Source organism: Haliotis cracherodii, unplaced genomic scaffold (genome assembly GCF_022045235.1).
Source record: "Haliotis cracherodii isolate W230 unplaced genomic scaffold, xgHalCrac1.p SCAF_2, whole genome shotgun sequence".
NCBI lineage: Eukaryota > Metazoa > Mollusca > Gastropoda > Lepetellida > Haliotidae > Haliotis > Haliotis cracherodii.
In genome coordinates this window covers 60,273,645-60,288,783 of record NW_027266275.1, presented here as the reverse complement: position 1 = coordinate 60,288,783, position 15,139 = coordinate 60,273,645, and the positions used below count along the sequence as shown (strand labels likewise).

Sequence of the window (15,139 nt, the reverse complement as noted above, 5' to 3'; positions counted from 1 at the left end):
GTTTCATTTTAGCTTTAAACTTTACATACAGTACCCTACAAACACTAAAAAAACGTTAGAGTTATAGTAGAAACTAACTAAGGGTAGAAACTAACAAGGGAAGCCAACAGATGATTGGCGCTGATAGGAGATTAGCAATAGACAATGGAAGCAAACACTTTGCAGTAATTAGCGCTGATGGTATGGAAGCCGGTACTTACGTTATCATAGATAAGGTAATGGACACTTGGCAACGTTGTTTTCTACGTTCATATGACATGAATATTTAAAATTAAATGTGCCATAATAATATTCTCATTCCTAATTCTGAAGGTATGACATGCAGATTACAAATAGTTTTAACTTCTGGGTTGCACATGTGCGTTTTATGACAGTTTATGGGTACTTCCATCAGTAGGTGGGTATATATATATATATATATATATATATATATATATATATATATATATGCATTGCTACAACTTTTTTCTTTGCGCCTTGTCCAACCTCTTGAATATATAAGTTATGTTCTTATTTTTTTGTCGTAGGAGAGCCAATCAAGGTCAGTAGTTGGTGAAAACTTTGAAACATCTGTAAAATCGAACATAGACTGTCGCATTGGTGCTGGTAATAATAGGCTAGTGGTGTTTAGTGTAGGAGTACCGTAATTGACCATATCGTTTGCAGGCCTGCTAAAGACAACCAGTTGAGATCGAGAGAGCAAACTATGGAATATGTACACACAAGTAGAAATTGTCACAACAATTTTAAAGATACAATCCCCATAAAGTTTGCATCGTAATGATAAAGAACCAGACACGTTTTCAATGGCGCCAAACACAGTGAATCTCGCAGAAGATTTGGACCGAACTGGAAACAGCTCTATGCATGCCTATTGTCGTCATCATATCCGATGCAATGAAGCGCCAGGGAGTTATCTCTCTTTACTTATTGATCAACGCGTCAAATATAAGGATTTTATGCATGGATGTCGGTTGGGTAGACGTTTTCGACCATGATTCGTCAACTTTCTCAAATCCAGTGGTGTAAACATCACCACCCATTGTTTTTGTGTTCAATATTTCCATGTATCTTTAATCACAGAAATACTATCATAGTTCCTCTACAGACTTGAAGGTTATCTACGCTGGACATTAGGGGCATATGGCAACCAAGAACCTTTCGATGTCACATTGTGTTTGCTTGTTGTCTAATGCTGCACTCAACAATATAGATTTCTATCGTCGAATCATACGTTTTCGGGCGGCCATGTTTATCGCGAGTACAATAACGAGGGTCGTGGTGTCACACAGACATTGTAAATACTCAGGTGATGGTTTGATTTTAAGATAATGTTGTCTTTGTTCTTGTGACTAGCGAGAAAACTATGTATGTTTCTTAAAATTAAGCGTCAGAAAACCCATAACACGTATTTACCTGCTATATATGACGGCGGCCAGTATATATACACTTATCGAGTCTAGCCGAGATACTCCACTGCATGATTGACAGAGATGAGCATCGATCTACGCAATCGGGATACGATGACATGCACTGATGCTTGCAATATTCCAGCTATAGGAAGGCGGCCTAGATCTATGAATAATTGAGTCAGAATCAGAAAACCCAATGATTGATGTTATGAGCAACGATCCACGCTAGTCCGAGGATGTAAGACGTGATATGTAGTGACAGAGCTAAACGGCACAAAAAGCATCCTACAGTGTGTATCCATATCACTTATGGTATAAGTTTAGTGTGAACAGTTCCATATAATTCTTTAAGAACGAACATGCAACTTTGATAAACAGAACTATCACGACAAAATGAGCACTTGCGTCGTCTGCATTGTCCATGCTGGCATTGACAAACGAAGGTTTTCATTGGTGGATCACAGAGGGTTATTCCCATCTCGACCAATCACACATCAAGACTGCGTAAGCGGAAGTGTTATAATATGGCGGTCTGCTGTGAACCATGGTGAGCTTGACATGTGAATAAGACTTGCACTATGTCTATCTGTAACTTTCTGCGATGTCCAGAAATTGTGTAGCATTTCCTGTGTAACTGTTTGGAGAAACGGATTGAAAATAATACAGATTTGGGTCCGGAACCCACGATCCCCGAAATATTAGCAAGGTCGAATCACACAATTTTATCAGCAGTCGTGATTCGTGGTGCGAATGGTGTTTACAAAATGACACAATGAATGAGAAAAATTACAGCGTGCAACGTCAGATGAGAATTAATGCTCGCATTTGAACGTGATTTAGTATATGTCCCAATATTCTCTTCTATGGCATCCCTGTGCTCCACAACCACGAAATAATTATGAATCGTTCACCCAAAAAGTCTCTAATTGGGATCGCACATAAACACACACCCACTAAAAACAACAGACACACAAACACACCTAACGTTAGTTAGGGCACGACCAAGAAGACAAAACGCGGAACGAAATTAGGATATGTATTTTTGTTAGATCTGGTTGGGTATCGTTTCTGTGTGCTGATATGGTCGTCAGGAACTAATCAGATTATCACGTAATTTTGATTCTGTGAGTCGTGCCAACGAATAGCGATTTCTAAAAGTAAAAAATCAAAACAACATACACTCAGATTTTCGATTTGTGTTCATGTATGATTCACTTCGTGTATGTAACAAAATAGATCTAATAACATTGAGGACCACAAACATTTCAAAGAGTGAGATTTTAATCAAAGTGAAGTTAATTCACAAAAAGTATTTTTATTAACATGATTACTGCTGAACAAAATGAAATAGAACAAAGCACAGAGGCTACAGCTGTAATTAGATGAATAATTACTTTTGGGTCTGAGGTGAAAGTGAAATTTTCATTTGCATTCATAATCAGGAATCGTGACATTATTTATCTTTGATGACCAGTAAATGATGAGTTGCATACACTCATCACCATGGTCACTAATAAGAAATGGAACCCACTAGGGTACAGGGGCATGACTGCACTGCTGCTGCTTAGTGACATGTACAGAAGGATCCGTTTTACAATTTTACTCAACATTTTCATATCAATCTCACTATGAACTAATCATGCTAAGGTAATATTTACTGATCATCTGTGTACAGTGCATTTCAGGGCAGTTGATGAATATCATATTTTGATATTTCAACCTATTCTTTAAAATATAAAACCAATTTGCAATATGGGTCTTCCTACTGTACATTCTGTAAAGCCTCAAACATTGATATATATGTATATATTCATACCTATTCATGCTATAAGTTATAAGCATTATCATCATCATTATCATTTATTGTATTCAGGCCATAGGCCCATATACATTATCAAATGATTATAAGCATGATGATGATGAATTATAGTATGTTTCTTGACAATGTTTGATAAGAGCTTCACACCTAGAGTGAGTGTGTGAGTAAGTTGGGTTTAACACTGCTTTTAACAGTATTCCAGTTATATCACGGTGTGTCAGCTTCATGTTGGAGGAAAGCCCCAAGTGATGCAGGTCTCAGACGTTTACCACGTCGGTGAAACCCACAAGCACGTGTATGATGCTGACAAACCTAGAAACATAATCTGGGCGAACCAGGATTCGAACCCACAATCATAGGTTTCTGGCATGCCCAAGGGAATCGCGGCGTCTTAGACGACTGGGCCACCCGTGCCCCATCACACCTAGACCTGTTACATCTGACCATTCCAATTGATATCGGTAATAGTATCTACATATTATCATGTTTCAGGATCCCCTTGATGTAGAAGGAAGTCCAAGGGTGACCAATGGTTACACAACAGAAGATGCACTGTTTGTCCTGTGTCAAGAGCTACAAAGAGAAATTGACAAATATGACTGCCAAAAAAGGGATTGGCTAAAACTCTTGCGCAGTTTTGTGCACACAAATGTTCAGTCTCTGTACCACTGGACAACGGCAGTCTGTGCAGTTTTACTAGCATGTGTTCTCATAGCTACTTATGCTATTCATATCAATATTGGGTAGGTCCTTCTTCCTCTGTCACATACTTATTACCTACATGAAACGATATAGATTTGTATTGGTAAAAACAGGATGCTTGAATGTTCTTGAACCTGGAATGAGAAGTTATATGTTATATAAAAACATGGTGAATGTAGATATTCAGGTTGGTCTATATGGAAATAACTAGCAGTGAAACCATGTTAACTTGAAGTCCTTGGGATCATGAACAATTCATCAAGATATCTGAATATGCTGAAGGTCTAGTCAAGCATAGTGCTTATCTAAGAGACTTCTGTTGGGACCATAATGTTCCCTCTATAGCCTTAGATGTTTTATTTTCATTAGTCCAGAAATATCTTAAATATTTCAGGGATATACATGGCCAGAAATCTAGTGAAAATCTAGGGGACTAGTTTTCTCCCAAAATCTAGTTATTTTGCATAAGCCACTAGTCCGAAATGAGCTGGATTGTTGGATAAGACCAATGGACATTGGTGTCTACCCCTGTATGCCTACACTAGGGCTGCAACAAATACACTATGAGGTGAATACAATTCATATCACAAATATAGGGTAACGAATACGAATATTTATTCACGAATACAATAACAGGTCAGCAGTTGATGTACAATTTATTATATTCATTGAAAAATAACAACATTAATTATTTGACATGGTTGATTAATTATTAATATATTATACATTCATAGACTGCATTTATCCAGGTACTAGTATCTGCTCAAATACCACAATGACCGATGACCACAATACTGTCAAATTATATATATGAGTGTTGTCTTTAAAGAAATCTCTGCATATAATATGTTCTTAGGGATATTTTTAGGTACAGGGTATATAGATGCACATGACTGCATATTCATAAATATTAGATTCTAGTGACCACGAATAACAATAATAACAGTGACCACGAATAACAGAAGACGCGAGTGAATCTTAACAGCCCTGGTCTACACAAATATTAAAGATTGTAGACATAAAATATAAGAGTGACTCTTTAATACCAAGACTGCCTTGACAAATTACTTCCTTTCTGTAGACACCAGAGCCAATAAAACCACCATGACTTCCTTTTTGTAGACACCACAGTGAAGCCTGTCAGTGTTGGCATGCCTAATCTTCTTCTGGCTTCACAGTCTGTTTGGGTGTGAGCTTTTTGTAACAAAACACTCCAGGACACTCCCTTGTTTTTGTTAAACAACTGGTGTGTTTACAGTGTACATCCAATCAATGTACTGGTAGTTAAGACTCTTGTGTCTTGTTTGCAAAATGAGAATTCTATTGTGACATACAAAATGTTTAGGTCTAGGGCTGGGACGGGTAACTCAGGTACATGTACTTGGGTCGGGTGGGTACTGAGAAGGACCTGGGTACCCACAGGTCTACCCGGACCCGTGGTTAGTCATGTCATATTTTGTTTAATGACAAAAATGATCTAGAGTTATATGTCTACACTACAAGTCACTAATGTTAGCATTTCTTTCTGACTATGCACCCGTTCTTTCTGGCTTTTCTATGTTAGAATAAGGATAAAACATCAGTGTATGTATGACCAGTTTGTTCATAGCTACGGTCAAACTGTATTCCCAATCGGACATTTTGTACCTATCTCACTAGGCCTACAGCAGGTATCCGGGTAGGGTCGGGTAATAGGGGGCAGGGTACCCGGTAGTAAATTTAGACTCGCCCTATTTAGGTCAGATGTTACTTTCGGTCTTCAAGTCTTTGAGGGGGCGGTCTGGTAGCCTAGTGGTTAAAGCGTTCGCTTGTCACGCCGAAACCTGGGTTCGATTCCCAACATGAGTACAATGTGTGAAGCCCATTTCAAGTGTCCCCCGTTGTGATATTGCTGAATATTGCTAAAAGCGGGGTAAAACCATACTCACTCACTCACTCAAGTCTTTAAGTATCACTTGATGGCTACCATTAATAGAGTTCGAGTTAAAAAGACTTCATTGTAATGAAATGCATTACTGTATAATATCACTTACCATCAGATATTAATAAGAACAGGAAGAAATATAGCATCACGTTATTATTTTGCTATTTACACCTTCCTTGGAGATTAACACTACAGCACAATCTGTTCTCAAACCTTTAATCTGCAATATTTTGATGGTGTTCTCATGAGTTTTGCTTCACAATATTGTCTTTAGCATGTTATAATTATTTGAAAAAATAACTTCTAATTGGAAAATTATTGATCACAGAATACATGACTCCTTTGTTGGAAACTGTTGGAAAGTGACAGCAACAATTTAGTGTTGGAATTGATAAATCCACACACCCCCAGTCATGCGTACTGCTAGTGCTTGGCTAATGTTCATTGGAGATTTAATGAATTAAGTCAGAATCAGGTCCACTTGAGTGAAAATGAGTAAATAAAGGGAGGTAACTTGTGTAACTTTATTTCCCCAATCACTTTCATGCTAATCTCTCGTTTTTAACTGTGAATGTATACTGTTTCAGCAATCCGTTTGGCATGTGTACATGGTGGCTAGTATTGGCATTCTTCCTAGTGTTGGCTGTCATATTCAACTCTGCCCTCAATATTTGCTGTGTTCTGATGACTCGCAGGGAGTACAGTGACATCATTAAGAGAGTCCTGAAGAAGTTATGGGGTGAGGAACATTAGGTGTTTTCATCATTTAACTTCTCATGCTTTTGCCAACTCTTTTATGACCTCGACTGGATTTTCAACCATGTGATAATGACAGGCAAACTGATAACACAGCTTCATTTTGCCCAAACTATTGGGAATAGTTTCCTTAAATTAAGTGGTAATTAACTATTTAGTATTGCATTGTATTAATGTAAAACTATGTGTTAAAGCTGTTTTTTTGTCCTCATCTTGTCAATGAAGTGAGGCGAGGTGAAATGGGGTTTGCTGTCGTGTCCAAGATTATTGCACTTATATTGCATGCATGTATTGTGTGTGTTTGGCTGCTTGTACTAGTCTGGACTGATGCCGATTTATAGTGCTAGCCCACTGAGATACCTTACTGCAGTTTAACATGAATACCCCACTCAGACACAGTATACTGACTCCGAGCCGACCAGTCCTTGTCTTAGCCCTAAATGCTGAGCACCAGTCAGGGTAACAACAAGTACCATCTTTTAACGTCCTGTGGTATGACGCGGCCGGGTATTGAACCCCGGACGTTCCGCTCTCCGGGCAGACGCTCTACCACTAGACCACGGAGATGGTCCTTTTTGAAGTAAATTATAAACTGGCTGGGACTTTTGACAGGCTTTTACTTCAGACATATTGCTGAGACCCGTGAAGATTCCGGGGTAGAATTGGTCTTCAGCAACCCATACTTATCGTAAAAGGCGACTATGCTTGTCGTAAAAGGCGACTAACGTGATGGGGTGGTTGATGCTCATGATGTCAATCACTGGATTGTCTGGTCCAGACTCGATTATTTTACAGACCGCCGTCATATAGCTGGAATATTGCTGAGTGCGGCGTTAAACAACAAACAAACAAACAAACATATTGCTGAGTAACAAGATAGTTCCTTGTGTTAGTATTATTGTTATATCATACATAATCAGGGACTAGTTGGAGCTCAGGATTTGTTGGAAGTAAACTAAATGTGTCTCCACCTGCAGTGATAAACCTAGGATTTTTTTAAGGTGGACCCTTGGGCCCAAAGACCTTGAAAATTGTGGGCCTTTCCATGAATGTTGGGGGGCATGCAGGGTTTTACCTTGACTTACAGAAGTGGGGGTCCCCAAATAATTAATTGTAAGGGTCCCTGCAGGCAATATGGGGGTCCTGTAAAGTAATGAAATGGTGTTGTGTACTGTTTGTTTTGATAATTACTTTAGAGCCTCGAAACAGGACAAAAGCGTCTGGTCTCATTCGCCAGAATAACATGAAACTGAGAGCATTTCATTGATCATTAGAAAGGCTATTAATCAATAAAAAAGACAAACTTCAAACCAAAAACATATTTGAAATCCGGAAGTTCACTTAAAACTTCTAATCAGTTTTAAATGGAACAATAGTTATGCGCCCTCGGGGCCCACGACATCTAGTTTTGATGTGTAAATTATAACAATAATGCATCAATACTGTGGTAATGCAGCCCAGATCTAGCCCTGCACCTTGATATTCCTCTGCATGCTCCATAACTCAATCATTAAGTCTTGGTATTGTTGGACCCTAAGATGGACCATTTTCCACTATTTTTATCATGTTTTATGCAGAGCTACTGATAAATACCCCCCAAAAATATTCAAAGCCAATTACTTTCAATTAACTTGCGTACAGAGGCACATGCATTAAATGAAAAACTCAAATGTATAAAGACAGCATGCGTAAATACCCAATGAAGCTTTTTCAGCATGCGTACAAAGGAACTAATTTCCGAGACACAATTATGAGCTAATTTACTTTCCAAGTCAAGCCTCTATATTTAGAACAGTTATATACCGTATTCGACGTAATAAGCGCCCTGCTCTAAGAAGCACCCACGGCGATATTTACTAATTTATTTGCTGGTGAACAATCCCAATTAGCACCCCTTCCGATTGATCAATGTACAAAAGACTTATTTATTCGCGTATAATACGCAATTAAATTCTGGAAAAATATATCTGTCGTATAAACCACGAAAGTTATCTTTCAAGGCTGTTTTTTTTCTCACCAAAATAGCATTCTATTAAGAGCTCCCCATTTCTAATTTTGAGAGCGCCCTGGCCGCTTATTGTGTTAAATACGGTACATTGAAAACATAATGCATGTCATCGTATCCCAATTGAGTGAATCAATGCTCATTATGTTAATCACAAGATTGTGCGGTTCAGTCTCAATTATTTACTGACCGCCGTCATATAGCTGGAATGTTGCAGTGTGCAGCATTAAATAACAAACAAAAAATCAGAATCAGGCTTACATGTCTTGTATTGCTTGACAAGCTTTCTGACAACGATCTCCATGATCTGTTCCTTGTTCAGACTGTAGGAAGATAACAGAATGGAATGCCTCCAACTACCCCAACAGCACATCCCCCTTGACCCCCTGTGTGTCCCTGCAGTGGACGCTGCGAGATGGGGAGCGGGTCAACCTACCACAGCCACTCCTGGTCATCGGGGACATCATCCTGCTGCGGCCAGGGCAGCTGGCGCCGGGCAAGTGTCGAGAGCTGGAGGTAACTCAAGATAGTTGAAACATCAGTGTTGTAGATAAAGGCCAGCATCTGTACTAAAGTGACGTGTAGTTCCAGCAATTCAACGAGTAAATGTGTCAATGACATATATATACATTTTCTTGATATCATAGCAATCAAGTCTATGAAATTAGAATGTCCAGGTATCAAGACAGTCGATCCATTCTTTTGAAGAACCAATCCTTTTAAAATCAGATCTTAGCGTTTGCTGTCGCAAAACAAAGATCTGAGGACATCCATTTGTGGTCATGTCAGAACGACCCAGAGTGGAATGTGACATTCGGAATGTGTTTTCTAATAGTGTAGCCTTGAAAAGGTTAATATGGGGTATCCCAAATGATGGTTACGGGCTATGCGACTGATTCCGTCAAAATCATCGTCTGTCTCTCACATGCAACATTTTACATGGAAGAGACTTTCCATAGACCGATCACAGCCATCCCTTAGACATTCCAGAATTTTCTTTTGTTCAGTTATCAAATTTTGAATTTTGTTAAAAAATATTTTTCAAAGTATTGTCTGAAATGGAAGTTGCCAGTTACAAACTAGTGCCATAGAGTTTGGGAAAGCTACTTTCTGATAAAGTAATGTCAACTTTAGTTAATCATTTCATTGGTCGGTCAGAGTTTGTGAATGGTCTTTCTGCTGTGACCTGAAATAGGATGTCCTCAGATCTTTGTGTAGCAGTAGTGACTAGTGAGAACTATGATCTGGTTTTAATGAGATATACGAAGAATATGATGTACAAGGATGATGATAATCAGGGAAAAGGGAGATAACTTTTGTGATGATATTTTTGATAGAGATAAGAGGTTTCATTTCCATGAAGCCTGTTACTGTAACTAGTGAAGTTTATCAATAATATCAACTGTATTTATTTTCTGATTTATTATTCTGAATTAAGTAGGTGGTTTGTTTTTTGTTTAACACCGCACTCAGCAATATTCCAGCTATATGACGGCAGTCTATATAATTGAGTGGGTCACACAATCCAGTGATTAACATTATGAGCATCGATCCACTCAATTGGGATATGATGACATGCATCAACCAAGACAGCGAGTCTGACCACCCGATCCCGTTAGTCGCCTCTTATGACATGCTAAGTCAAGCAAGCATGGGTTGCTGAAGACCTATACTAGCCCGGGACATTTAGCTGGCTGTGATAAGAGATTGATGTTGTTGGTATCAATAACCTCATGTTGTACGTTACACATACTGTTGTTGTGGCAGGAGAGTGATGACGCCCAGGAGTTGGTGCTGATGGCGGGAGAGGTGTACTCCCCGGAGATAGACGGGGTCAGCGATTCCCTGGCAGGCCCCCAGGGTAGGGTGCCTCTACAGACAAGGAAGTTCCTCTTGCTAGAGACGCCTTTCCTGCAAAATATCAGGTAAGGGTGCGTTCAAGTAAAGAGAGTGCTATAGAAAGTTGCTGAAAATGTTTGTATTTTACAATGTTGATGAACAAGGTCAGTGAACATTATGAGCTTCCAGATTTGTTGGTCTTATTGAATATTTATTGCCAAGAATTTCATTGGGAACTGGCATCGTCAGCTGGAAGTTTCAGATATTAAAATGACCGCGAAATAAATTTGATTGGAAGCAACAGTGTTATCTTGAGGTTGCATCATTCCCGCGCTTCATGTACTCAATAACATCTGCAGATCTGAAACCACGTAATGTTTTCCCCCAGTATGTTCATCTATTGCGATTTTCTTATGCAGGGATATTCTTGGGGATGACATTTCTAGACCAGTGAGTATTCTGGACAATGAACGCCATCTGCTGGTTCAAGTGTGGCTGGAGAGAAGGATAATACCGCTGGTCCTGGTGTGTATTATATCATTTATTACAATGTACCAAAACCAAGTCATAGTTCTTTTCCACAATCAGTGAAAGATTGATATTTTCTACTTTTTGTACCATTATTGCTTTTATGAAAGCAGATATTTGTCAGCATGGTCCGTGATCTATGCAGTACTTTTGATTGTTTGTTGTTGTTGTTGTTTAAAGCCGCACTCAGCAATATTCCAGCTATGTGACGGCGGTCTGTAAATAATCAAGTTTGGACCAGACAATCCAGTTATTGACATCATGAGCATCAATCTAGTAATTGGGATGCGATGACATGCATTAACCAAGTCAGCGAGCCTGATCCCCCGATCCTGTTAGTCGCCTCTTCCGGCAAGCATAGTTTGTTCACTGGTCCCATGCAGTACTGATATCATTGGTAATAATTTGGTCATGTCATTATGTACTTTACTCTTAGATTATAATCTGTAATCTCCTTCAGTGACTCTGTAGGTGATTAAATTCCATGTTAATTATGTAAGTCTTGTCTTCTAGCCTGGTGCTCCTTATTCTCAGAGAACTTATCATATATGCCACCAGAATTAAAGGGAGCCTTACATTGCTCAACCCAATGACAGTGTTACTCTTTTTGTTTTATTCAGTCTTTGTAAAATGTCAAAATACAGATTCAATTCTTTTTTTATCAATGTGAGTGTTTTTTTTGCTGGAGGTGAACATTGATGTCGGTGGCCATTTTGTAAAGTGAGCAGTATGCACTAAAAAGTTTCATGTTTGATGGCTTAATTGTTGCCAGTCTTGTGACTCCTTTGTGTTGCTGGTATGCACTAAGAAGCAGACAGAATATTTCTGTTAATTAGAAGTTCACTTAGAATGTTTACCATTGACCCTTTTAAGCAGAGTAGATGAGCCTTTCAATGTTATCCCTCACTCTAAAGTTGTTTTGTGGGAGGTACAGGAACAGGCTTCGTCTGTTCGTCACACTTTATCTTCCACATATAATGTGGGGGGATATAGTCATCATCTGGTATGTCTGGTTGTCCGTCTGTCTGTATTTCATTTCCAGAGCATAACTTGAACACTGTAAAAGCGTGCTTGTGTTTTGCATCTTCCCTAACCAAGAGCGTTATCTGATTATATAAGTCCAGTTTTCACCCTTGCCAAACTCACTGGAATTTCTGGGCTTGATAGTAGCACTACCAGTGGCTATTAAGATTTATGTCCCTTCTATGCACTCCTTTCCACCTTTCGTATCATTTGCATTTGCTTCAAACAAAATGGTGGCGCACAGTCAAGTCGATTATGATCAATGATCAAGATCTGTATTGTAATAAAGCGGGTCTTACCTCGCGAAGTGCATGAAATCATGTGAGCACTTAGATTAAAAACTTCAGAGAAACTAAAAGATTCAGAATATATCTATCGATACCCAGTTGACGGTACACATCCTTTACAAATCGTGCAGTCGACCAACATCTGCAAGTTGAAATCCATATTGTTTACGAACCAGATGTCAATTTCTTTACACAATTTTGATTGGACTATGTATAGACTTGATAGTCCAGCCAGAATATAACTCCATAATTCCAGTCTAGATCAGCAAGGGTGGAAACTGGACTGTTACAGGTAGTTAACTCCCTTGCCTGGGGAATATTTGTAACCGGACAGCGAGGATCATTGCTCATATCTGTCACTGGATTGTATGGTCCAGACTGGGTTATTTAAAGGTCAGCATCATATAGATGGAATATTACTGAGTGCGGCACTAAACAGCGTAGAAACAAACCTTATCACCTTGGTCAAAATGTAATATTGGAAATTAGCATTGCCTTTAGACCTGGAGATTTGGGGAAGCAACAAATGCGATTACATACTGTCTTATGTTTCTGTTGTCTGGTTGCAGGTTATAATGACACTGACCAATGTGTTGAGATTGACGTACCAGGAAAACCACGTTGGCCACTGGTCAGAGATGCTGTTCATTCTCCTGGTAGGTGGCTGTGTGTTGTAATGGTCACATTGACTTCATAACTTCGGTTTGCCTCGATTATGTTTCTAGGTTTGGCAGCATCATACCTGTGCTCGTGGGTTCACCAAAGTGGTAAACGTCTGAGACCTGCATCACTTCGGGCTTTCCTCCCATATTCAGCTGACACACTGTGATATAACTGGTTAAAAGCAGCCTTAAACCCAACTTACTCACTGGAATACTGTTAAAAGCCTTGTTGACCCGTGAAGATCCGGGTTAGAATAGGTCTTCAGCAACCCATGCAAGCTGTAAAAAGCGACTATTCTTGTAAGAGGCGACTAACGGAATCAGGTTGTCAGGCCTGCTGACATGGTTGATGCATGCCATCGTATCCCAATTGCGTGGGGGCGGTTGGGTAGCCTAGTGGTTAAAGCGTTCCCTCGTCACGCCGAAGACCCGGGTTCGATTCCCCACATGGGTACAATGTGTGAAGCCCATTTCTGGTGTCCCCCGCCGTGATATTGCTGGGATATTGCTAAAAGTGGCATTATACCATACTCACTCACTCCCAATTGCGTGGATCGATGCTCATGATGTCAATCACTGGATTGTCTGGTCCAGACTCGATTATTTACAGACCACTGTCATATAACTGTAATATTGCTGAGTTCTGTGTTAAACAACAAAGCAACAAACAATCAAACTAAAAGCCTGGTTAAACCAAACCCGCTCACTCATAACTTCTGGCTGTACAGTTACACCAAAACAGCTTCTGTTAGTTGATCTTCATATGAACGTGTAAAAGGTGACTATGCTTGTCGTAAAAGGTGACAAACGGGATCGGTTGGTCAGACTCGCTGACTTGGTTGATGCATGTCATCGATCCCAATTGCGTGGATCGATGCTCATGACAATAATCACTTGATTGTCTGGTCCAGACTCGATTATTTACAGACCGCCGTCATATAGCTGTAATATTGCTGAGTGCTGCGTTAAACAACAAACCAACCAATCATATGAACGTGATAAAGGGGTGTATTAAGGTGGAGCTTGTTTTTGGTGCAAATTCGACATATTAGCTGTGTAGGGATACCAGGGACTCACATAGCATTTAAGGTTTCCATTGCAGGCAAATTGGAAAAAATGGTATTTGGTCCAGTATTAGGATGGTTTTAACTTTTCTTATTCATATCTATTTTGGCTTTGCAATCATTTCAGTAATGAAAGAAATAATTTAATCCGACAAGTGACTGTTTATTTGCAGATCCACAGCTTGCTGCCACTGCTGACTCTTGTGTTCCCCATCATGTGGGTTCTTATCAACATCTATGGCCAAGCAAGGATATTCTCCGTCTTTGAAGTAGCTAGGAGATTTAAGGTACCGGTAGTTTACTGTATTTTGCCCTCAGTAACATGTTTGAAGTTGTGGGGAATATGTGTTAGAACTGGTCCCCAGCAACCTTTGCTGCTTGTTAACGGTTGGATTTGGTGACTGGGTTGATAGCATGTCACTGTGTCCCAATGGTTGAATGGTTGCGTGTAATATCAATCACTGGATTGTCTAGTCAAAACTTGATGCCTTACAGACTGTCAACTAGAATTTTGCAGAGTGTGGCGTTAAATAACAAATATACAAACAAGCTTTGGAATTATGCGGTTCTTGAATGATACAGCTCCTATTCTGTATTGTCATCAGGATCATTGGATGGCAACATGGTACACTCTTAGGAAACATGCAGAAGAACTGTCATTTGTAGGTTTTCTCAGGTCACCCTTCAACAAAATGTTTATGTACAGTGTTTTGTAGTCTAGACAAGGTAATAGTCATTATGATAGACTGGGAGAAAATGATTAAAGGGAGACCACTCTGCCTGCTCTATAGATGAGCAGTAGTGGTGTACATGTCCAACAAGAGAGAAGTTTGTCAGCAATATATTAAGAATAAGTTTGATAACAAGACAGAATATTAATGTTTTGAAGATGGCCCCCAAACTTAATTTAATACAAACTGATCCATTTTATAAAGAAAAAAAAACTGTGAAAAATATTGGAATTTATATATTTGTGGTTTACTTTATCATTGTTTGTAACTCAATGAACTCAAGTCAGTTCTTTCACAGACAGCTTGTTTAATCATTAACACACCAAAAAACTGTAAACAACATGATGAAATTATTGGCAACACCGCAACAATGTGATACAAGCCCAA

General features: G+C 39.3%; 1 protein-coding gene across 1 annotated transcript in view; it reads left to right on the top strand.

Annotated features, from left to right (window-relative positions):
- Positions 1-1,946: 1,946 nt before the first annotated feature.
- The window catches only part of LOC139469336 (transmembrane protein 94-like), a 70,460-nt gene continuing 57,267 nt past the window's right edge, over positions 1,947-15,139 (top strand). Inside the window, exons 1-8 of the mRNA XM_071251477.1 lie at positions 1,947-1,959; positions 3,724-3,974; positions 6,445-6,596; positions 8,941-9,134; positions 10,386-10,543; positions 10,877-10,982; positions 12,865-12,951; positions 14,195-14,308. Of these exons, the coding sequence (XP_071107578.1) occupies positions 1,957-1,959; positions 3,724-3,974; positions 6,445-6,596; positions 8,941-9,134; positions 10,386-10,543; positions 10,877-10,982; positions 12,865-12,951; positions 14,195-14,308 (1,065 nt within the window). The 5' untranslated portion in view covers positions 1,947-1,956. The remainder of the gene's footprint in view (positions 1,960-3,723; positions 3,975-6,444; positions 6,597-8,940; positions 9,135-10,385; positions 10,544-10,876; positions 10,983-12,864; positions 12,952-14,194; positions 14,309-15,139) is intronic.